We start from the raw sequence: 23,292 nt of genomic DNA, 5'->3' as shown, positions 1-23,292 counted from the left end.
CCAAAAACCTAGTGCTGTGTTCTAACAATTTTTTATCTTGGCTCTGAGTGACAGAATTTAAGCACCAGATTTGGGGGACTAATAAGAGACAAGGTAGAATCAGTACTGCTCCTGATTTTCCTGGACATACTATGAACTGTCACATTGAGAGTCAGTGAGTTGTAGAATGTCAGGTCTGGAGGGCAAGTATCTTGTCCTCAGGGTCACCCAGCCTGGGGGCAGCTAGACTAAAACCCAAGTCTGACACCCAGCCCAGGACACTTTTTTTTACTGCATCAGCGAGCTGGCACTCCAAGGATGGGACACCTGGAGGGGATCCAGGCAGGGACAGGGAGGCCAACCCCCACAGCCTTGCAAGCACCAGACTGTCATAGATGTGGCAGGTGGGTATCTGTCTTGCTTCCATGGTGAATAACCCAGATCACACCTTTGCGCAAGTTAATTTCTTTATTTGCTCAAATAACACAGTACAAAAATGAGACTCAGATGCCAGCATCAGAAGCACATATCAAATACTCATAGGGCTTCAAGAACATCATTCCAAATAAGAAACTATGTACAAAAGGTTCCTGACCTTAATTTCATAACTTATTCTGACCCTTCATATTTGGGTGATCGTGAACACTGCCTAAAACAAATCCACAAATAGCTCACCTCTCCCCCACTTCTCAGAAGCAGCAGTAAAAACTAAATGGCTTTCCAGATAGGCTGAATTGAGCTTATGGAGCCGGTGCCTCAGGTTGGAGGCCAGTCCCATGTAAGCACCCAGGGCCTCTCTGCCCCAGGCTGCTCCTCCTCCCCAGTCCTACCCCATGGTGTGACAGCAGGTTCAACACAGCAATACCATGTCCCCAAGGGTCACAAGATCTCACTTGCCATCCAGGTTTAACACCCTTTCCCCCGTGACCACATGTTCTGGGCAGTGTCCAAGGGCGCCGGCTGTCTGTCTATAGTCTTGTCCTTCCTGCACATAGATATGAACATGTGGCAAATTTCACGCCTGAGTCAAGCTGTTGAAACTTGAGCTGTACAGAAGGCAAAGCCTCTGGCACCCCCACACTTCACCTTTGTGCAAATACAGAAAACAGCCCTTTCTCAAGACGTGTTACTGCTACCAGCTACAAAACTGTCATCATAAATCTACAAACCCACAATGTCCAGGATACGAATAGCACCTCCTGGAGTATGGTGCGCTTGGGCAGTGCAACAATCCATATCCACCCCTGTGCAACAATCCATGGCAGTCTAGCCCATTGAAGCCCTCCTCCGCTTCCTGAAAACTACCCAAAAGAAGCTATAGTACATACATGGACATGGCACTAGGTAATTTTCAGAACTCTTCACACCCATTTTCTCACTGACTCCTAGCCAATCCCATGAGATGGGAGAGGTGCAAGGTATCAGCTCCATTTCTCTAGTCACAGAATGTCAGGACACAGGTTAGAAGGATTCTGAGAGACCAAGGGTCCGCAGTCTCTAGGTCTTTCCATCTGGGGCCTGCAGAGTTCCTGGGAGGCATCTACAAGTCCATATGAGCACAAAGAACTGCCGGTCAACTGAAGAAATGATGGGATACACTTCGATGCACATCTGCTTGGATGCATGTGAATGTTCTGGTTGGAAATTAAATAAAAATTTAGTTTAAAAACTAGACTCAGTTAAAACGAACATCTGAGAAAATATCAGTAGGCCTTCTGGGTGGGATCCTAGACTCCAAATTCCGGAGAGGAGTGGGGATGTGTGGAGGGTCACCCAGCAATTCTGGGGTAGGTCCAGCAGGTGGAACCCTGGTCTCCTCACTCCCAGTCCAGTGCTGATTTCCCCAGACATGGCCTCTGTGTCTTGCCTTGTGGAAGAATGCTTTGTGCTTCTCAGATACTAGGGTATGGACACAGAATGGTTGTCTGCTCTTGTCTTCCATTACGTTTGTGAAGCAGGGATTGGGACATCACAGAGCATCTTCAGGGTCTCCTGGCTAAAGCTGCAAACCATTCGGCTAGTTCAAGGGAATTTGAGTGCAAGACACAGCTTTCAATCTGGACTTTGAATCTCAGGACTTGTGATGTTCTGGGAAGAGAAAAAGAACATAGATATTAGCCACAGCTCAATTATTTATGGGTTCACTCTGGAAACACCAGACTTCCCATTACCCCATTGACACCCCACCCCAGCCTCCATCTCTGGGTCTTTGCTCTTGCAACACCTCCTGCTGACATTGCTCTCCTGATCCTTTCTCCCCAGACAGCCTCCCCATTCTCAAAGGTCAAAATCAGCACCTCCACCTCCTGGAAGGCTCCCAGGACCAACTTGCTTCATGGGCCTCAGTTACCACTCATTTGGCATTTGGTTGCTATTTAATTTTGTCATCAAACAGTTGTCTTTTCCATTGGCAGATGAAGCTTTTGAAGGCAGAACCTTCCACAGAGCCTCACAGCACTTTGCACAACTAAGCACATAGGAGGCTGTCAACAGCTACCAGTTAAATGAATGAATGAATGAATGAATGAATGAATGAATGAATGAATGGTTAGTAAAACCAGAAGATGGAGTCAGGGCAACTGAGGATGTCACAACTGATGTTTCTATAGTATCTTTCACAAATAACTCAGATCAACCTGTAAGCTATTACCTAAACCACCCTAGAGGGCAAATTATCTGTAACCTTCCTATTCTCTCAGAGAAGACAGTGAGGCCAAGAAGAGAGACAGGTCTATGGTAAGGAGGATTTCCCACCAGGAAAATGAGCCTAAGTAGAGCAGAGCATTCGAATGACAAGATACAACTATCATGAAATAAGCCAGCTGTCTTGAGAGACTTTTCAAATGGCTTCTAAAGGTAATTCCAAGAAAGACAGAAGTGTTTCGGGTGATAGTAGCATCATTGCAGAAGGGTCTGCTTTCCCAGGGGACCACTTGGATGTAGAAGTTCTGGTCCTGTTGGTCCAACACCAGCAAACAGAACATTTCATTCCTCTAAAGTCACACCTTCATTCAGTGGCTTCTGCACTGTGGATCTGGGTCAAATGTTTGTAAGCAGGTTATGTTAAGTGAATTAGAAAAGGATGAAGAAATCTTTATCAGAGTCTACCAGAAAATATGAGAGATCAGAATTTTTAAAAATCAGGCCAGGTGTGGTGGCTCATGCCTGTAATCCCAGCATGAATCTTGGCCTTGGGAGGCCAAGGTGGGAAGATTGCTTGTGGCCAGGAGTTCAAAACCAGCCTGGTCAACATAGTGAGAACCCATCTCTATACAAAAAAATAAATAAATAAAAAATAAATTAGCTAGGCATGGTGGCATGCACCTGTAGTCCCAGCTACTTGAGAGGCTGAGGTGGGAGGATCATCTGAGCCCAGGAAGGTTGAGTCTACAGTGAACAGTGATTATACCATTGCACTCTAACCTGGGTAACAGAGCAAGACCCTGTCTCAAAAAAAAAAAAAAAAAAAATCATTGACAAGCATCATCTCTGAAGGGAATATCTCAGAGACTTGGAGGAGGGGAAATTATTAGGAAAAGCATAAATGCACTCAGAACAGTGAAGGTGACGTCAGGAGAGAGGCTGTTCATTAGGCAACCAAGGCCAGGTCAGTGAGTGATCACCTCCTGGAAGCCTTCCAGAACCAACAGCCCATGGAGCCTTCTTGTCTACCTCAGCCACCCCTTATTTGATAGATAACCTTAGTTTGTTATTTACATTTTATGACAGTCTAGAATTGAGAAGGCAAGCAACAAAGCCCACAAAATAATAACAAGGCAAGCTAAGATCATAGCCCGTCCAATATGCCATTCTATCAAAAAAGCATGGAAATGTACATGTAATTGAAGACTAAAGCCAAATAAAGAAGATGCTAATTATGGAGTAAAATCAGTGAGGTTTCAGAAAAGAAAAAGGTCGTCATGGTTTAGAATTGTCTCAGAAGGCCTCAGTGAGGAGGTGGCATTTGAAATAGACCCCAAAATTCTGAACTGAGCAGGGGAGGGGAGAGGAGAATAAATAGATCCCACTGGAGGCCAGCTGTGAGCCTGCTGTCACTTATGCCACATCGCCATTGTCTTCCCCGCCCTCTCTCACCGGCTGGTCCTCCCTGTATGGGAACCGGGTGCAATTGTAGTGGTCTCTTAGGCCCATGAGGATGCACATGGCGTGGCTGTTGTTGCCAGCAAATTTGTTAGCTAAGCTAACATCAAACTGGTAGAGTCTCCTGGCGCTGTTCCTGTCCAGCTTAGAGGAGTGGGCCACCTGGCTGCGCAGGGTGGCTACCAGCTTGCTGAGGGAGGAGTCCGAGAACTCATAAAAAAACCTCTTAAAGCTGGGGTGGCGCCTGATCTGGAAGTGGAAATGAAAGCAGGTCATTAGTGTTGCTGGCAGTATCCCTCCCACCAACTGCCCCTCCTGCAACTCCATGCAGCCAGGCGGGGCACCTCCTCTTCCCTGGGATGAGCTCCGCTTGTTACATCCCTCCACTGCCCCTAGCCTCTCAGAATCTGTTCTGCAAGGTCCAGCTCAAAGCAGCAGGACAAAGTAGAGGGCAAAGGTGGAAGTACAGGTCTTTAGACTCAGATAATTCAGAAGCAAACACCCCACAGAGCCTTCTCATCTACCCTAGCCACTCCTTATTTGACAAGTAATCTTACTTTATTATTTAAATGTATGACAGTTTAGAATTGGGATGCTTGAGTTGCACTTACTAGGTATGTGAGCCTCTGGTCATCTGTAAAATGTAAAATATCCACCCAGCCCCAGGATTGCTGGGGGGGATTGGAGGGGGAATGAAATGAGAGAGTTTACAGAAACGATTTAGTGCCGAGTAGATGTTAGAGGAATTTTAGTTCCTTCTAAGCCTCCTCCAACAAGCTCCTTTCTCTTAATAACTAAATGAGTTCCCCAGAGGCAGACCCAGACACAAGGACTTGGGTACAGGCATTTTATTCATTAAATGATCCCAGGAAATGCTGATGGGAGAAGGAGACCTGGAACAAGAATGGGAAGGTGGCCCAAGGGGTGGCAACTGGAGCTTAATCCACTCAGGGCACCTTGGAAGCCAGCTGAGAGCACGTTCCTCAGTTATACCACATAAAAGCGAGGGAGCTGGGGTCTCTATCCACCAATTCCCACCAGCCATTGGTTGAGGGCTGCTCATGCGGAAGTGGAGGCTGTTAATTGTGCCCCCAACATGGGTTGCAAAATGGCCCTGTGTCCTCAGGCACAAGGAGGCAGGAGCTGGCAGCTGGACGGGCCAGTGTGCACTCTGGTGGTGAAGAGAGGCACCCAGAGCGTCCGCTATGCTGATTACTCATCTTTAACCTGACCTCTTCACATGTGATCTGTGTTTGTCTCTCCAGATAGACTGTGTTTTCCAAGGGTGGGGAACCTTCTGTTATAGACTGCCTATCAGGGGAGGAAAATCAACTTGAAAGAATGGGAGACCAAATAAATGCTGAAGGGCGTGGCAAGACCAAGAGTGAACCCGGAGACCACAGGGAATGGAATCGACTGTGCGGGTGGGGCAGGTGGGAGGCGGCTTCCAAGGACGGGGGACATGAGCCGAACTTTAATAGCTGATTTAGACAGGAGTGGTCCTGGCTGGGGCAGGGAGGTCACATGAGCATTGTGTTATTTTAAACAGTTCCCTCATCTGCTACATGTCTGGCGCTTTCTACATATGCATTAAGCTTGGTCAAGGAGGTAATCATCTCTCATTTTGGAAAAGAGGAAACCGAGACTCAGAAAGGTGAAGGGACATGCTCAAAGTTGCCCAGAGGTGCAGACTTGGGGATGGAACCCAGGTCTCAGCTGTGGGTAGATGAGGCCCTGGGGTTGGCCTGGGGAGGGCTGAGTGGTGCTCACCTGCTGCCCCAGTTGGCCATCCACTTCTTGGAGAAGCTCCACAAGCTTCTGGATGATGATCTCCTCTAAGGAAAAGAAAGGAGAATTGAGTGACTGTCGACTGGGTGATGCCCGGTTCCCTTCCAAAAACAAAGTGCTGCAACGACACATCCACCTGGGAAAGACAGTATTTTTTCTCTAAAACCCAGCACACACATTAGTTATGATGGACCAAGACACTTCTTGCCTTAAACTAATGCTGGAGTGTGAGAGCCTTGTTTGGGTTCCCTTTATAGAAACAGAAGGGACTTTGGCTTGCTGGGCCTCACCTGTAACCACATTCAGCTTCATTTGATAGGTGGGAAACTGAGGCCTCCCAGTGTCCCTTATCTAGGCTACAGAGTAGCACAGTCAAGAATGGGAGTTTGGACGAGGAGCAGCACATCAGAATGCAGGGAGGGGACATGCCAGGGCTACTGACCCATTAGGAATGCACCCGTCCACTTGGGTTCTAAGCAGCGGTGTGCCAGGGCCTGGTCGTACTAAGTTCCCTGTAAATATTCAGGAAATTTGTGGACTAGTTGTCTTGTTTTGTTTTAGACAGAGTCTCGCTCTGTCACCCAGGCTGGAGTGCAGTGGCGCGATCTCGGCTCACTGCAACCTCCGCCTCCTGGGTTCCAGTGATTCTCCTGCCTCAGCCTCCCGAGTAGCTGGGACTACAGGCGCACACCACCATGCCAGGCTAATTAATTTGTGGACTAGTTGTTACAAACTGTTAGCAGCTTGAAATCAGCCACAGTAAAAATATTTATGCCATGGAAATCTGCAAATGCTACAAAGTAGGGCATCCTCCTCCCAATGGAGAGCCTGTCTGCCAGCACACCACTGCTTATGAGACCTGGAGCAAGCTAGGAATTTCATATGAAACATTCAAGCAAACGAATGGGGGGTGTTAATTACATCCCACAGGATAGACAGGTGTCCTCTACCTGCAACTCTGCCCCAACAGCCCCAGTTTAAGGCCAAGCCTGTGCCCTCTGCCCCCTCCTAGAGTCTCCTGGGGTCTTTGCCTGCTGCCTTCCCCATTCCTTCCTCAGAACCCTCCCCTATTCAGCCTGTGAACTCCATGTGGAAGAGAAGCGCCCGGGAAGCTGTCCAGGTAAGTGCAGGGGTGGTACTGACTAGATTCATATGTTCCATTCGGCTGAGGTGCCCCTTCTGGCGTGTGGCCTCTGGCCTGGGAAGGTGCTTCTGAGATCACAACTGGCTCCCCTTCTGCGGGCAGGGGCTCCCGGCCTGAGAGATCTTCGGGATCTAGGGCAAAAAAGGGTTGTTGAGTGTTTTTGCAGAGAGCTGAATCTAGTTCCTGACAAGATGTTCGGAGGCACGAGCATCAGCGGGGGCTGGTTCCAGGCTCCTCCGTGAGTTTCCTGTCCCCGGCTCTGCCTCAGAGGAGTTCGTGGTGCACTCCTGGCCTTCTCCAGAAACCTGACTTTTGCCCACCAACCCTTTCTGCCTCCTTAGTCTGGGAGGGGCTCAGTTAAAACAGGTGTGCCCACAGGGCCCACCAAACGAACCCTCTCCCTCTGCCAGGTTTTCTGGGTCCCTTAGCCTGTCTGAACCTCACTTTCTCCAAGTGTTAAGTGGGAGTGATAAGATTGACCTCACAGGGCTGCGAGCAGGTTAAATCAGATAATATGTGTGCAAGTAGCACATAGTAGGCACTCTGTGATGTCAGGGGAATTACTGTACACCAGTGGCCCTCATGCCTTGGTGTAGTGAAAAAACAGGCCCACACCATCTCCTACTTCGTCAAACCCAGTCTCTGTGCTTTTCTATGAACTGGCCAGGTGATTCTGATGCACAGCGGCACGGCTCTCTCACCACATTTATTGTTAAGTGTTTGCATGTGGAGACGGAGGGGAGGGCGTGTGCTGTGAGCAGGGGCTACCGGGGGTGGGGTCCTGCTGGCACCTGGCCCCTCACCTCTCCCCACACTTCCACATCCCCCACTCTGCTCAGCAAGGAAATAAACAGGGCTTTCAGCAACAGCGGACATCCCCCACTATGCCAGCCTGTCAGCGACAGGCCACACAGCAGCCCTGCCCAAGAGGAAGCCTCTGTTACCATGGCAACACCAGGCCTGCTCACCAAGGCTGCTGGAGGTGGACGGCCGATGGCCACCGACACACAGGGGCAGAAAGCTGGGCCTCTTGGGCCGTCGGGCCTCTGGGCTGGCAGCCCCCGGTCTCCTGGGTTCCTTGGAGCTGTGTTTCTTATGGTAAAATGCTCTCCTGAAGCTCGACTTTTTTTCTACAGATTTCCTTCTGCAGTGTGGGGCCAGGTTTTCTAGACCCACCTCTTCCTCCTGGACTTGAGGTTGCTGTGGGGGAGATGAGAGAAACTGAGTCGGGGCCCCTGACCTTGAGGAGATCTCAGGTGAGCTGGGGAAGGAGACCCACGGTGGGCTAGGAGGCGTTGCCCAGAGAAGAGTGGTTGATGCTCAACGCTGGGGAAATATGTGTGGTCTAGAGAGGGCTGGGGAAGCTTCAAGAAGGAGAGACTGGGTCCTGGTGCAGTGGCTTACGCCTATAATCCCAGCATTTTGGGAAGCTGAGGCAGGTGGATCACCAGGGGTCAGGAGTTCGAGACCAGCCTGGCCAATATGTAAAACCCTGTCTCTACTGAAAATACAAAAATTAGCTGGGTGTGGTGGCGCATGCCTGTAGTCCCAGCTACTCAGGAGGCTGAGGCAAGAGAATCGCTGGAGCCCAGAAGGTGGAGGTTGCAGTGAGCCGTGATCGAGCCACTGTGCTTTAGCGTGAGCGACAGAGCAAGACTCCATCTCCAAAAAAAAAGAGGGACTGGAGTAGGGCTTTGGCAGGACACAGAAGAGTTCGGCAAGGACAGGGAAGGCAGGGTTGGGGAGCCCACAGTGAGGTCACGGTTACATGGGGAGCGTCTTCCTCACCTCCTCCCCCTGCTGTTCTTCCGAATCTTGGAGCATGGAAATGATCTTCTGAATGAATTCTTCTGAAAAAGATCAACAGGCATGGTTACACTGTGGTGCTAGAAAAACTCTTCTGTGATCAGTCTTCATTTCCTAATGCCCTGGTGGTTTCCTGGGTGATTCTCCAGGGGGCTAAAGAGCTGCCAGAGGTGGCCTGAGGGCGGAGCTGGTTTCATGGGATACACATTCACTTTACCAGTGAGGGCCTCTAAATAGATGCCCAGGAGGAACCCCTCAGGGCCATCTGGAAAGGCCCATTCCCTACAGGTGCCCTCACCATGCACCTTCTCCCTGCCCAGGCAGAATCCCCCTTCAAGGCATATTTTCTATGAAAAGCAAACAAGGCAGAATGGCAGGGGGTAGGGGGCAGAGATCTTTCCAGGTCTTTTCAGACCTGCCAGTGATTTTATTTATATATATATATATTTCTAGGCCTGGCTCTGCCAATGGTAGAATAATAATTACAGTGATGGGAGATGCCATTAGCTGAGCTTCCCTCCTAAGGCTCCTACCCCTCTCCCTATCCTCTTTACTTCTGAGCTCTGCTCTTAAGCTGGGTCACCCAACAATGACAATAACAGCAACAAATGGCACCTAACACATATTAGCCACTAACAGGGGCTGTCCTAAATGCTTTGACAATTCTAGAAAGTAGGTACTTGCTGTCCCCATTTCACAGATGAAGAAACTGAGACCAGAGACGAAGTAACTTGCCCAAGTCCACACGGCTCAAAGGGGTCAGAGCCCAGACTCAAACCCAGGTCCGTAAGATCACCCCATCAGCTGAGCACTTGTTGTGGGCCTCCCGTTGCCTCCTGTCTGCCTCATCAGGGTGAGCACCAACACTATTGCCATTTATCGAGGTTCAGTCAGGCAGCCTGGCTTGGGCCTGGGCTCTGGACCCCAAGCTGCCTCCCAGCCTGCTGTACTCAGAGGGAGGTCTGGACAGGTCACTGCCTCTCTCTGGCTCAGTGTCTCTTTGCAAGTGGGGGAGTCAGAGCAGAAATTTTGCAAGGGGTGTCTGAGAAAAGGAGAGGAGTACTAACTGTATTCCGAGGCTCTGTCCAGCTGAAGCTCCTCTCTAGGTCCCCAGCTCTCTGATGGGGTGGGAAGCACGAAGGGACCTGGAGCCCCAGCCTCTGTAGATGCGGCCTCCTGGACTTTAGGCTCTTCCAAGCCTGAGAAGCAGAAGGAAAAAGGGGTGTGTTTTGTCCGTCTGTGGCTGTCAACTATGCACAGAAGCTAGCACAGACTCTATAGTGGGTTCCGTGGCTGGATCACACTAAGGCCTTATGGGGCTGGAAGACAGCTGCCGGGCAGGGTCGTGTCTCTGATTTACTGGCCCAGACCAAGCTCCCTTATCCCTTTGTGCTTCCATAGAACTGGCTTTCCTGGGCTTTGTTGCCCTCTCCTCCCTCCACCGTTTTGACTTGATCCACAAGTTGAATAGTAGAGGCCTGTCATGTCCCATGACATGAATTAATGAATCACAGCCAGAATCCCCCTGCATGAAAATATCTCCCACGTGGCCTGAAATTCCCCTCGTTGGTGTTAACCATCACCCCTCCTTTCTAAGCTATAAAGTCTCCCAGCCAGGATGACCTAACAGGATGGCCTGTTCTCCCTGATGCCCAGGAAGAAATAACTCGTCTGATCCTTTCCCCCTCTAGCTCTGGCCCATCATCCATGGGCCACGTGACCTTGAACACATTGTTTTACCTCCCAAAGCCTCAGTCCCTTCATCTGTAAGATGGGGATAATAGTTGTACCTCATCTGATGGCTGTGAGGACTGATTGAGTTATTGATATGCAGCAGGGAAATGTCTCACTTTACAGGTGAAGAAACCGAGGCACAAAGATGGGGAATGACATAGACAATATGCTAGAACCCAGGTCTACTGCCTCCCCTGCTCCAGCTCCTTCCTGCACACACTACTCCCCTCCCTGCCAGGGCGCAGAAGCTGAGGCAGCCAAGAAATGTGGATAGTTGGGGAATTGCGGAACATAATTTCCATCAAGGGCTTATTGGGGTTGCCTAGACCTCGCTGAGGTTTTGTGTGTGGACGTGACCCGCTGGCATTCTTTCTCTCTTCCCACAGTCATCCTCACACCGCTCAGGGCAGAGAGCAAAAGTCAGACCAGGCGCAACGCAACCTTTAAAGTGGCCAATTCCATCCCCTGGGAAGGTTCCAGAGCTGGAGGCAGCTGCAGGGTTGCTATGGCAACTGCAGAGCCTGCTCACCATAGCTGCTGGAGATGGAAGGCCGATGGCCGCCAACACACAGGGGCAGAAAGCTGGACTTCTTGGGTGGCCGGGCCTCTGGACTGGAAACATCTGCGGCCCTCCTCTTGGCCTCCTCGGAGCCGTGTTTCTTAAGAGAAAAGGTGCTCTTGAGGCTTGTCTTTTTCTCTTGGGATTGCTTCCTAACAGCCAGTGCTGGGTTTGGCAGGGCCACCCCCAGCTGTGAGATCAGAGACTGCTGCCGGGAGAGGAGAAAAACTGAGTCAGGTTCATGACATTGAGGAGAGGGGGAAAGCTCTCTGGATGCAAAGTGAAGGGTAGCCAAGCTGCAGGATGGCCCCAGGAGAGGGGAGGCAGCAGAGGCCAGAGCAGGGGGAGGGCTGAGTTCTGAAGCTGCAGGAGGCTTCAGGGAAGGAAGGGACTAGAGCCCGGCCTGTAAGGACAGGTGGAGCTTGACAGAGGAGGAGGAGAAGGCAGAGAGCCCCTGGAGACCTGCAAAGTTTACTCCTCACCTCTTCTTCCCACTGGTCTCCCACTCTTTTGAGCAATTCCACAATCATCTGAATGATAGCATCCTCTGGAAGAAAGCAAATGCATTCGGTTATTCTTTCTAAATGCACAGACAACTCCTTCTAAATTACCGTCTTGGACAGTTCTCTTAAACAACTCTTTAGGCCACACAATGGAGGGAAAGCACCACATCCCAGGGGCAGGTCCTTCTGAGAGAAAGCTGGAAGATCCACGGGGAAGGCACTGAGCCAAACCATGACACTTCATGCAAGACATTTCAGGTCAGCCCTTTAGGCATTCAACTTGTGCCCCACTGTTTCCTTTGAAAGTCACAGATCTCGGAACATCTACTTTGGGTTCAGTAAGCTGTGTGACCTTGAATAAGTTTCTTAACCTCTCTGGGCCTTTATCGCTCCCAGTGAAATGTGGGTCATAATCTGTGTCCTGCCTCCCCCAGAAGGCTGTCAGGCTGTCATATGAGGGACTGGGCTTGAGAACACTTTGCAAGGCTAATGCTGATCTTCCAACCTGCAAAATTCCAGTGGGAAAATGGTGGATACCTGGCCTCACTAAGGTGGAGGATGAAAGGACATCAGCAGGGATGACACAGAGAGAGCCTGCCACGCTGATGCCTCAGCCACACCCCCATCTCTGCACAGAGAAGCCACTGACAATGGAAATGGTTTCCTTTGATACTCCGGTCAGCCTTTTCAAGGACAATGTGCCCACACTGTCCTCTGATAGGTACCAGCTGATGAGTTTACATGAAAAGAGATGCAAACAAGGTTCCCTGTTCTGAGGCTATCTGTGGGTTTGCTTTTTTTTTTTTTTTTACTCCTAACTTCCCTCTCTCACTTCCCTCACTTATAAATTGTTTGGCTTTTGTTGCTTGACTCAGCTACCAGCTGGTTCCCTCTCATGTAAGAAAACAATTAGCTGCAAAATAACTAACTCAATGCCTTTTAGTTATTCTTTGACACATGCATAGCTCCTTCATTTCACATGTTATAAAATATGCTCATCTTTTTTTACAGGGAATTAGACGAATAGGGGATTATTCTCGATTTATTAAGAGCACTCATGGTATTGTGGTTTTGTGTGAGACTGTACTTATTTTTTGGAGATGCATGTTTAAGTATTTAGGGATGAACATGGTTTACTCCAAAATGATTCAGCAACAAAATGATACGCACACAAAGCAAACTGGCAGAGTGTAAACAACTGAGTATACAAAGCATTGAACTATACTTTTCACTCTTCTATATATTTTTTAAAGTAAAATACATTTTAAAAGACTAAGAAAAGTTCCATTTTCATTAACACATAAGGCAGAAGCATTTGCCAGCAGCCTTTCCAATTCCCTAGCCTCCCTTCTGTGAAATTCTAAAATAAGCAAACGTGGCCAGAAGCACCAAAAGAGGCAAGAAAGGCCAGTGCATGTATTTTGAGAGCCACTATCCAAGGTCTCAGTAATCATTCAGAACAATCCGTCTCATTCAGTAACAGCCACCTCAGTCAGAGGCAAAAAGGTCACTAGAGATTCCGACTCACTATCAGGCTTTTTGAGCTCCTCTTCTTGCTGGTGACCTGTGGCGTGGGGAGAAACATCCAAAGCTCCAGCACCATCCACTTTGATGAGGAAGGAGTGGCAATCAGAATCTTCCCCACCTGGAATAGAGACGTAAGCAAACGGGTATGTAGGTGTGTATGTGCGTGTGTCAGTGACATTCTCCCGACTTTGTTCATCAACACGAGAAAACAGCACAGAATTCACAGTGCAACAGGCACTGCTGCAGCCTGCTCCAGGCCTAACCAAAAAACCAGAAACCCACCAAGGTTTTTATCTGAGAAGAGGCTACTTCCACCAAGACACCTCTCTTGCTAACCCCCTCCCTGCAAACCCTCAATCTTCTCCCCATCATAAACACCGAGTTTTGAGTGCCACGAGGCAGAGCCCCCCTCCCTCTAGGTGCCAGTGGGCATTCAGCTGCAGAGCCTTGCGAGGCATAATAGGAAGGCACCTTGGGAGCCAGCACCCTCATTTACCTGCGGGGAATCAAAAGTTCCAGAGGGAGCAGCTCAAGCTCAAGGTCACACAGCAAGTTTACTCCTGATGGAGCCAAGTCTAGAACCAAGGCCTGGAAGCAGCAGCCCAGAAGCACACAGGCACCAGTGGGGTGGGAGTAGGGCTTCCCTCCTCGCCTGACTCCCTGCCTTCTCATTTCTCCTAGGTCTGTGCTCCTGAAACTAGAGGAGTTGGCAGTAACAGCTATTGTGCATTGAGCACTTTCCTTGTGGGCTGTGGCCACTCCATGAGACAGTAACTACTTATCTTCATTTTATCCATGAAAAAAGTTGAGGCTCAGCGAGGAAACCTGCCTCCCTGGGCCACACAGCTTGTGAACGGCGGCCCTGCGAGTGGGCGAGTGGTTTTCCCTGGCGCTCAGCCGTGGTGCTGTTCTACCTCAAAGAAATGTCACAGTGGGCCAGGCGTGGTGGCTCACACCTGTAATCCCAGCATGTTGGGGGGCCACGGCCCGTGGATCACTTGAGTCCAGGAGTTCAAGACCAGCCTGGCCAACATGGTGAAACCATCTCCACTAAAAAATACAAAATTAGTCAGGCATGGTGGCGGGTGCCTGTAGTCCCAGCTACTCGGGAGGCTGAGGCAGGAGAACGTCGTGAACCTGGGAGGCAGAGCTTGCAGTGAGCTGAGATTGCGTCACTGCACTCTAGCCTGGGGGACAGACAGACACTCCGTCAAAAAAAAAAAAAAAAAGCAAGCAAGAAAGGAAGAGATAAAGAATGGAAGAGAGAGAGAAAGAAAGAGAGGAGGAAGAAGGAGGAGGAGGAGAGGAAGGAAGGAAGGAAGGAAGGAAGGAAGGAAGGAAGGAAGGAAGGAAGGAAGGAAGGAAGGAAGGAAGGAGGGAGGGATTCACAGCGGTGCGGAGGGAGGGAGGGAGGAAGGAAGGAAGGAAAAGAGGGAGAGAGGGAAGGAGGGAGGGAGGGATTCACAGTGGTTCGGAGGGAGGGAGGGAGAGAGGGAGGGAGGAAAGAAGGAAGGAACGAAGGAAGGAAGGAAGTCACAGCGGTGCGGCCCCTGACTATTCTTGTCACTCTGTGGAGAGGCTCCTGGAGCAAGTTTAGAGCACCCTAGGGGTTTCCACAGGAACAGGCACGGTCCACTCACCCCTGCGAGCTGGGCCCAGGTCAGCCTCCCCAGAGCGTGAGGCAGCAGCCGCCTTGGACAACCCTTCCTCTTGGCCTCTGGCATCCTGGTCTTGAGCTGCTTTAGTCACCTCGGCTGCATGTTTCTTGTGACCTTGCTTCTTGCGACTGGCCTTCTTGTCGTGGTGGGCTCTCTTCCTGAGGGCTGGCTCCCCTGCTGCTTCCAGGGGCTCCAGAGGCTGGGAGAGGCCCTCCTTCCCCCTTGGCCTCCTGCTGGCCTTTTCTCTGGGCTCCTCAGGGCCCGTCCTCACGAAGAAGTTCAGCACGGTCTTCAGCCACCCCTTCTTGGTGTCTTGCGAAGGCCTCTGCTCACTGGGGAGAAACTCTCCAGTCTCCTCGGGAGTGGGGGCTGCAGTGGTGGTGCAGTGAGCCTCAGCAGACGGAGCTGGGTTGTCTGAATGTCTGGCCCAATCACTGGTCGCCCAGTGAAGCGCCTTCCTGGAGGGGGCAGTGGGCAGGGAGAGGCAATGGCAGTCCCACGGCTCCAAGCCTTTCCCGGGGGCCAGCGGCCTGTCCAGAGACCTGGCTTTCCTCTCCGCCAGGGGCTTCCTTGGGCACCTTGGATTCTCCATCGGGCTACAACAAAAACAAACAGCTCCCTTAGTTTTTTTGGTTTCGTTTTGCTTTGTTTTTCTGTTTTTGTTTTTGTTTTTGTGACGGAGGCTCGGTCTGTTGCCCAGGCTGGAGTGCAGTGGTGTAATCTCAGCTCACTGCAACCTCTACCTCCTGGCTTCAAGTTATTCTCCTGCCTCAGCCTACCGAGTAGCTGGAATGACAGGTGTCCGCCACCACACCTGGTTAATTTTTGTATTTTTAGTAGAGATGGGGTTTCACCATGTTGGCCAGGCTGGTCTTGAACTCCTGACCTCAGGTGATCCGCCCGCCTCGGCCTCCCAAAGTGCTGGGATTACAGGCGTGAGCCACTGTGCCCGGCCCAACAGCTCCCTCAGCAGAGGCCTCCTGGGCACGCCGAAGTTGGCTCCCGGCACTGACCAGCGGACCCATTCACCCTGCCTGCTAATGTGAGTAGTGTCAACTTCCCATGTCAACAATTTCTCAAAGCTGTTGTCTTGTGCAAATTCCCCCAAAACCCTCGGGGAATGGGGGTCATTATTCTCATTTTCCAGAGGATAAAACTGGACCACAGGAAGATCGTGCTCAGATCTCAGGGCTGGTCAGCTGCACCTCCAGAGCCCCTGAAAGGAACATAGCCCTGTCCACACCTAGGTTTTAGTCTATCAAGACTGATTTGGGACTTCTCCAGAACTGCATGATAATTAATTCATCTTGTCCAAAACCACTGGGTCTGGGGGCTTTTCTCACAGTAGCAATGGAAAACGAATACAGCCGGAGCCAGAGGCCTAGTCCTGCCCCTCACTAGCCTTGGGACTTTGGGCAGCTCAGGCACCTCTTCTGGCCCCATGTGCTCATCTGAAGCATGCCTGAGCCCTGCCCTCTCTCACAGGCTGTCGTGAATATTCCATGAGGCAGCTCTGTCAGTGGCAACTCTTTTCTTCCAACTGCTCAAGCCAAAAATGTAAAGTCACCCCGACTTCTTTCTTTTTTTAAAAAATAAATAATTTTATTTAGAAAATAGATATGGGGTCTTGCTGTGTTTGTCTGGGCTGGTCTCAAACTCCTGGGCTCAAGCGATCAACCTACCTCGGTCTCTCAAAGTGCTGATTACAGGCATGAGCCACTGCGCCTGGCCTCCTTTCTTTCTTTTACTCCCACATTCACCCATCAGCAGAGCCTGTTGGCCTCACTCACATAGAGCCTGTCCTCACCCCAACAGCCCCCTGGGGTCTCTAGGTCCCCATCTGCACTCACCTGAACTGTTACCACCGCCTCCTAACTGACCTCCCTGCTCTCCTCTTGCCCTCCCCAGTAACTTCTCCTCTTTGCAGCTATGGGGGCTTTTAAAACAAAAGTTACTTCCCTTCCTCCAAGGGTCCCCTTTCACTCAAAGTCTTTACAGCAGCAGGCACGTCCCACATGTACCAGCCTCCATCACCCCTCTGACCACATCTCTCTCACTCCACTCCACACACACAGCCCTGCTTGCTGTCCTTCAGGCCCGCCCGCCTCAGCGCCTTCACACTGGCCAGTCCCTCTTTCTAGAACATTCTTCCCTCATGGAAAGAATGAGTTTGTTCATGGTTTGTTCCCTCACTTCCTTTGGGGCTGTACTCAACTGTCACCTTCCCATCGAGGCCCTCCCTGCCCACTTCCCATCAGCGCACCCTTTCCCCTCCTACCCTATGCGCTGGTGGTGTGCAATGTCGTGTCTTTATGTGTTTAGTTGTTTTCTGTCTGAGTCTCTCTCCATCTCCTGTGTTTATTTTGCTAGGTCTTCTGTCTTTGAGTGTCTAGAACAATGTCTAGCATATCACTGCTACTGAATAAGCACTTATTAAACAAATGCATAGATGTATAACATTTAGTAAATGGCACAACACATAAGGTATCTTTGGATGTGTAGTTAACATGAAATCACTGCTTTCAGGCCAATTTCATCTTAGAGCAGTAGGGACTCCTCCATTCTCCATCCAGAATGAAGCAGCGGCCAATGGAAAAAGACAAAAAAACCCTTTCCCTCCCGGGCAGCATTTCAAGCAGGCCTGGGTGTGGGCGGTGCACTTCATTTGTGTATCTTTAATTTAATCTAAAACTGCTGGGGCTTTCCAATTTTTCCAGAGTTGTTCAGAAGGCCTCTTCCCTTCAGTGGAAGGTAAAAGAAAAATAAAATATGGTTTTGAATGCCAAACCTGAGCCCCTGGAGAGTCCTGTGGAGTTTAGGACCACAGGTTGCCTGCTCTAATTTGTCATTACAGCTTTAGCATGCATTGACCAAGTAATGTTTAGTGGTATGGGATGTACTCTAAAATGTATTCTATTGCTATGCTCAGCTTAGAGGCAAAAATAAGAATCTATAATTGCAATTTCTTATGTGTGGGATCCACAGGAAAGTGAAGAAGATACAGAGAAAGAAGAAAAGAAATGGGAACACACATATTTGAAGGTGACATGAACATTTGGGATGCCTTCCCTCCTCCAAGCACCCGTCTGGGAAGGAAACCAGACGATATTGCAGCCCCAGGTCGCCAAGGCCAGAGGCCATTGGAGCCAAGTGTCCACACGTGGATGACCTTGGAGGAAATGAGAAATCAGGTCGGGGTGGAGGCAGGCAATTTAAAAGGACTTATTTGTTATTTAATGTTCCTTAAAAGGAACATCTGGGCTACACGGAAACTTTTAGCAGTATGTATCTGTACCTTATATGGAAATTCACTAATATTCCTGAAAGACTCAGAGACTGGCTGCCTTACGGTTGTGTTTCCGAAGACAACGGGGGGTAGGACAAGGAGAAGAAGTCATGGGGAAAAATTTATGTTTGTTCTCACTTATTTCTCTCAAAAAACATTTAATAAGCACCCACTCTGCACCAGAAATTATGCTCGGTGCTAGGGATACAATCATGAACGAGATGCAGTGTGTGCCCCCAGAGGGAATATTCTGGTCTTCTCTGAACGCGCAGGAATAAGGATGTGAGTACACAGTGATGACAGCAATGTTCCATTCCCCTGCATCTGCTGTCTCTTCAGAAGCACATGGTCTTAAAAGAAGATAAATTTAGGTTGAAGTTCTATGTGATTTAAGATCATATTTTAAAAAAAGTAAGCCGAGCCAGAAATATTTACTGAACGCTGTCAGGGTTCTCTCTGCGTTTTCCATATGTTCCTGTGGTCAGGGCAAATTGGATGGGGTTGGCAGAGAAGCTGTTCATTAACAAAACCACAGAACCAGGACACTCTTGTTCAGCTCAGCCTCTCTTCCGTCTGCACAGATTTGGCTCCATGGGACCCATCGCACGGAGGGCCAGCGCTTCCTTACCCAGTTAACGGGAAGAGAGACGCAGTCATCTTTTAAAGAGCTGTCATTGCCATGGAAACGGTTTTCGCCACTGCCAATGGCGGCAGTATCCTCCTAATGCATTCCAAGGACACGCTGCTCCTCCTGATCAGAACATTAACACAATCCCACCAGCACATGCTTTCCCTGACGTTTTTTCAGGAAAGCTACTGTGATTTGGCCGCCCCCTCCCTGGAAAAACCGGTGCCCTGAGCCCATGGGGAGATGCGAGAAACTAAGGCCAGGAGCCCCGCAGCTGCTGCTGCAGCCCAGAGGCAGGAAGGGGGCCGGGTGACGCCCAGCCTCTGCTACCCAAGAGTTTCCCCAATGAAGAGATTCCAGGGTCTCCCAAGGCTTCCTAATTCCAAATCCAGTGACCTCTTCCCATGCCTTGTCCTCCCTAACGTGCTGCAGCATTTGATACCAGCCCTACTTCCTTCTTTTCTCTTTCCTCTCTGGGTGGCTGTGACTGTGCTCAGTCCAGCTCTCTCCTCCCTCTCCCCCGCTCCAACTGCTCCTCCTCTGTAATGTTTCAAAGATTGTCTTCAGCCCTGGGCCAGGGATTGAGAGAGTGCGGCTGACTGGGGAAGACACACCAACACGCCCCCAGGAAGACCCCTGAAGAACCTCTGTGGATGGTGTGTCCTCAGACTTTTAAAGTCTCTAAGCCCTGGGAAGCTTGTCTTTTAATCCTAATAACCTCCCCTTTCCTACCTGTGCCAAAATTAAAGACTTTCCAAGTATAAAATTCTGCTATCCAGGATTTATCAAAGCAAGACTTTCCTTTCTTCTTCTTTGTTTTGTGCCCCAGGTGCTCAACTACATTCAGCCCGACCACCAGGGAATCCCACCCCGCGCAGGCTGTGCTCCAGACCAGGAACCCTAAGCCAGCAGCGCGGCCTCACTATGCGGAAACCCAGCTGCTCTCGTAAACTTGTTGTGGATGTCAGAGCAAAGTCCAAATCAGCTCAGAAATACCCGAGTGATCTACAGATCACAAGACTTCTTCTGATAAGATGTGGCATTTACTGGCGACATGTCCAGCAACAGCGACAAAGAACCAGAGAAGGCTCACGAAGCTGACCCTGGAGCAGGAAGTTTGCCTGCCTTCCCCAAGCTTACTGCTGTGTATTGTTTACTTTCTAAGTTGCATGGTGACCTCATCTCTATGCCTTTCATGGAGATAACTTTGCGGCTCCCCTTTTCCACCCATGATTCACACAATAGAAACTTCACAGAGAGAAAACCTGCGGCACACCCACAGCAGCACCCTGAGGGACAGAGTGTGTGGCACACGCACGTGGACCCACAGTCCACACCACAGACATCCACGTGTCACCAGAACACACTTGTGCACACCACAGACCTACACGGACTCAAGACGCCCTGGATTTCTCCTGTCCCAAGTGTAAGGGAATAATTATATGACCAAGCTCACTACTTGCCATCGGTGCTAACTCTAAGTTCCGTGAGAGGGGACCTGAGCCTGGGAGGCTCTCGGTGTTCGTGAAACAAATAAATGATACATAGGCACGTGAAAACCCAAACCATCTCACCTTCATGCAACCACACGGCGTCCAGAGGGCCCTTTTCCTTTACATGATCTCATTCCATCTTTGCCAAGGGCTGTGACTCAGATGGGCTAACAGTGGTGCACTGAGGCTCTCAACCATTAAGAGACACGCCCCAGGTCACATAGCCGGGAAGCAGAGAGCTGAGACTCGAATTCACTTCTCCGGATCTGAATCCTATCTTCTCTATTCTACACCAAATGGCCTCATGTAAGCATAGATACACATGCACACACTTACATACAGACTTAGAGGGGAGAAACCTGCTCTTTCACACTGATGGAAATAACCACATTCACATACACACCTACAGTGACCTGTGCACACAGAGTCACACAATCACGTGTGCCTAGGTATAGACACCCATGCCCTCCCCACCCCATTCTGTCCTCTATCCAAGACCACGGGCAATGCAACACTGCGTGAGGAGTCGGTCAGGACTGTGGGTTATAATCCACCCCCAGCCTCTAAATTCCCATCCAAGAAAGCAGTAGACCATGAGTTTTTTTTAATAAGATCTCCCCGTTCTTGGACTAACTTCCGAAACCTTAAAACTCATAGAATCTTAATTCAACCATAGGTAATAATAACACCTCCCATTTATCGGGGGTCCCCTCATGTACCTTCACATAAGGTCTAGAACTCGACCTCTACCACATCCTATAGGGAAACTAGCAGGTGAGCTATGTAATGCTGCCCCATCCTACAGACAAGAAAACTGAGGCCCAAGGAAGTGAAGTTCCTTGCTCAGGGTGCCGGCTAATAAGCAGGATTGGGACTTGAATACAGAGTTTTAAGTCCAAGTGAGCCCAGAGCTCTTTGAGAAACACCCCATTGAGATAATGTCACTGAACCCTGCTTCATCTTTTTAGAGATAAGAAAACTGATTCCCCCACCTCCACCCCTGCTGCCTCTCTGGGAGGGCCCAGCATGCTGGAAGCAGAATTGGAACTGGACTCTTGGTTTGACTCCCAGGACTAAACTCCTCTCCGGACCCCAAGATACATACCCACTGCTCCAGCCCCCAAAGGAGAGGGTATTGTTCAACCAACCTTGGACCACAGAAATCGCTTTTGTCCCGAACACCCGGGGCCGGGATCTTCAGACAGGAGGTCTCTGTGGTAGGCTCTCCTCCCTGTCAGCTGGAAGTTGTGTCCAATGAGAAGTCAGACCCAGCTCTCCCAGGGAGAAGATGCCACGACTTTGGTGCTGGCAATTTTCTGAGTGTCTCAGAAGATGCTTTGGCCGTCCATATATATAGTATCTTCCAGGAGCTGAGCTCATGGCAGCCAATCCAGAGAGCCATGGGCTGGCTCACCTGCCTCCACCTGTTACCACCCATCCCAGGGCTGCTCCCCGCTCCTCCAATGATAGGAGGCTTAGCTCAGCTACCCTGGAAAAAACAGTTTCACTTGACAACTTCCTTATTGCACCCAAACCCCAATAAGAAACCAAAGCTCAGAAAATAACCTAAGGTCTGGCTGGGGAAAGCCCCACCTTAGAGTTGAAAACAAGCCTTAATGGGAAACGCAGGTTAGGGAAGAAAGTGGAGGTAGCTTTACTGCCTTTACAACATCCCTCAGTTATCTTTGAAGATTAGTGGGTACCTAGAAAGAAAGGTCAGCGATGGGATACATACGTCCCTTGACCTGGAGACAGCCCAGAAGAAAGAGCCCGCAAGAGCCACGTGCTCCAGATCTGCTGCGCCCGGGAAGGGTTGCCACGGATCTTGAGAGAACATTCTAAGAAGTCCTAAAAAGTCAGATTTCCACTTTCTGTAATGCCTTATTTAAAAAAAGAGTGTAAATACATGTTTATAATCAGAAAAGAAAAACTAGTTTTATTAAAATGAAAGCAAAGGCCGGGCACGGTGGCTCATGCCTGTAATCCCAGCACTTTGGGAAGCCAAGGCAGGCGGATCACATGAGGTCAGGAGTTCAAGACCAGCCTGGCCAACATGGTGAAACCCCATCTCTACTAAAAATACAAAAATTAGCCAGGTGTGGTGGCAGACACTTGTAATCCCAACTACTCAGAAGGCTGAGGCAGGAAAGTCACTTGAACCCAGGAGGCAGAGGTTGTAGTGAGCTGAGATCACGCCACTGCACTCCAGACTGGGTGACAGAGCGAGACTCTGTCTCAAAAAAAAGTTAAGAAATTCTATTTTGGTTCATTAACACAGGGAGGCATTACAAAATAAATACGGAGGCACCAGACTTTGGAGTCAGCCCCGTCTGGAGACACCTGCCAGCTATGTAACCTCAGCAGAGGACACAATGTCGCTGAGCTTGTGCTCACTTATAAAACAAGTGGTCATCTCAGAGGGTAGTTGTAGGGCCAAATGTGCTAATGCTTATAAAGAAAAGAAGGAGGCCAGGCATGGTGGCTCACATCTCTAATCCCAGCACTGTGGGAGACCAAAGCAGGAGGATTGCTTGAGCCCAGAAGTTCAAAACCAGCCTGGACAACCTAGTGAGATCTTATCTCTACTAAAAATTTTAAAAATTAGCCAGGCATGGTGGCACATGCATGTAGTCTCAGCTACTCAGGAGGCTGAGGCAGGAGGATTGCTTGAGCCCAGGAGGTCAAGGCTGCAGTGAGTCGTGATCATGCTACTGCACTCCAGCTTAGGCAGCAGAGTGAGATCCTGTGTCAAAGGAAAAAAGAAGAAAGGAAGGAAAGGAAGGAAAAAAAGAAAGAAAAGAAGGAAGAAAGGGAGGGAGGGAGGGCGGGCGGAAGGAAGGAAGGGAGGAAGGGAGGGAGGGAGGGTATGGAGTGCCAAACATCTTTCTTTCTGTGTATTAACAGTGCCTGGTACTTGTAAGGGTTCAATAAAGGCCCAATATTTTATTACAGGCAACAGAGTTATTAATGCTTCATTCATTCTGTCAACAGGTTTTGGATCCAGCTATGTGCCAGACACTGTCTCAGCACTAAATTTAGAGTTTATTAGTCAAGAAGTCACCCAGCCTTCAAACAAAGGTTAAATA

At 49.8% G+C, this 23,292-nt stretch overlaps 1 protein-coding gene and 1 long non-coding RNA gene across 8 annotated transcripts; one reads left to right on the top strand and one right to left on the bottom strand.

Annotated features, from left to right (window-relative positions):
- Positions 1 to 94: 94 nt before the first annotated feature.
- Positions 95 to 21,598, bottom strand: BNIP5 (BCL2 interacting protein 5). 4 transcript variants are annotated; one of them, XM_011729252.3, is made up of 12 exons: positions 21,355 to 21,597; positions 14,782 to 15,395; positions 13,143 to 13,259; positions 11,594 to 11,658; positions 11,082 to 11,319; positions 9,886 to 10,017; positions 8,801 to 8,859; positions 7,981 to 8,212; positions 7,012 to 7,143; positions 5,851 to 5,915; positions 4,075 to 4,329; positions 95 to 2,067 (listed from the first exon to the last, which is right to left on the bottom strand). In XM_011729252.3, the coding sequence occupies exons 2-12, from the start codon at positions 15,389 to 15,391 to the stop codon at positions 2,032 to 2,034; spliced, it is 1,941 nt and encodes a 646-aa protein (XP_011727554.2). In that variant the 5' UTR covers positions 15,392 to 15,395; positions 21,355 to 21,597; the 3' UTR covers positions 95 to 2,031. The 4 variants fall into 4 exon arrangements, with proteins under 4 accessions (XP_011727554.2, XP_011727553.2, XP_011727555.2 ...); XM_011729251.3 differs by having other exon boundaries at positions 8,801 to 8,862; positions 11,082 to 11,316; XM_011729250.2 differs by having other exon boundaries at positions 96 to 2,067; positions 8,801 to 8,862.
- LOC105474516 (uncharacterized) lies at positions 7,611 to 14,363 on the top strand. 4 transcript variants are annotated; one of them, XR_011623783.1, is made up of 5 exons: positions 7,611 to 7,723; positions 8,149 to 8,268; positions 9,519 to 9,671; positions 10,939 to 13,284; positions 13,823 to 14,361. It is a non-coding gene; the product is annotated as an uncharacterized lncRNA (long non-coding RNA). The 4 variants fall into 4 exon arrangements; XR_011623782.1 differs by having other exon boundaries at positions 9,519 to 13,284; positions 13,823 to 14,362; XR_011623785.1 differs by lacking the exon at positions 9,519 to 9,671.
- Positions 21,599 to 23,292: the final 1,694 nt, after the last annotated feature.

The sequence above is a fragment of the Macaca nemestrina genome, chromosome 5, assembly GCF_043159975.1.
Source record: "Macaca nemestrina isolate mMacNem1 chromosome 5, mMacNem.hap1, whole genome shotgun sequence".
In the NCBI taxonomy this organism is placed as follows: Eukaryota; Metazoa; Chordata; class Mammalia; order Primates; family Cercopithecidae; genus Macaca; species Macaca nemestrina.
Note: the sequence above shows the minus strand (reverse complement) of the source record. Positions and strands in the feature narration are given on the sequence as shown.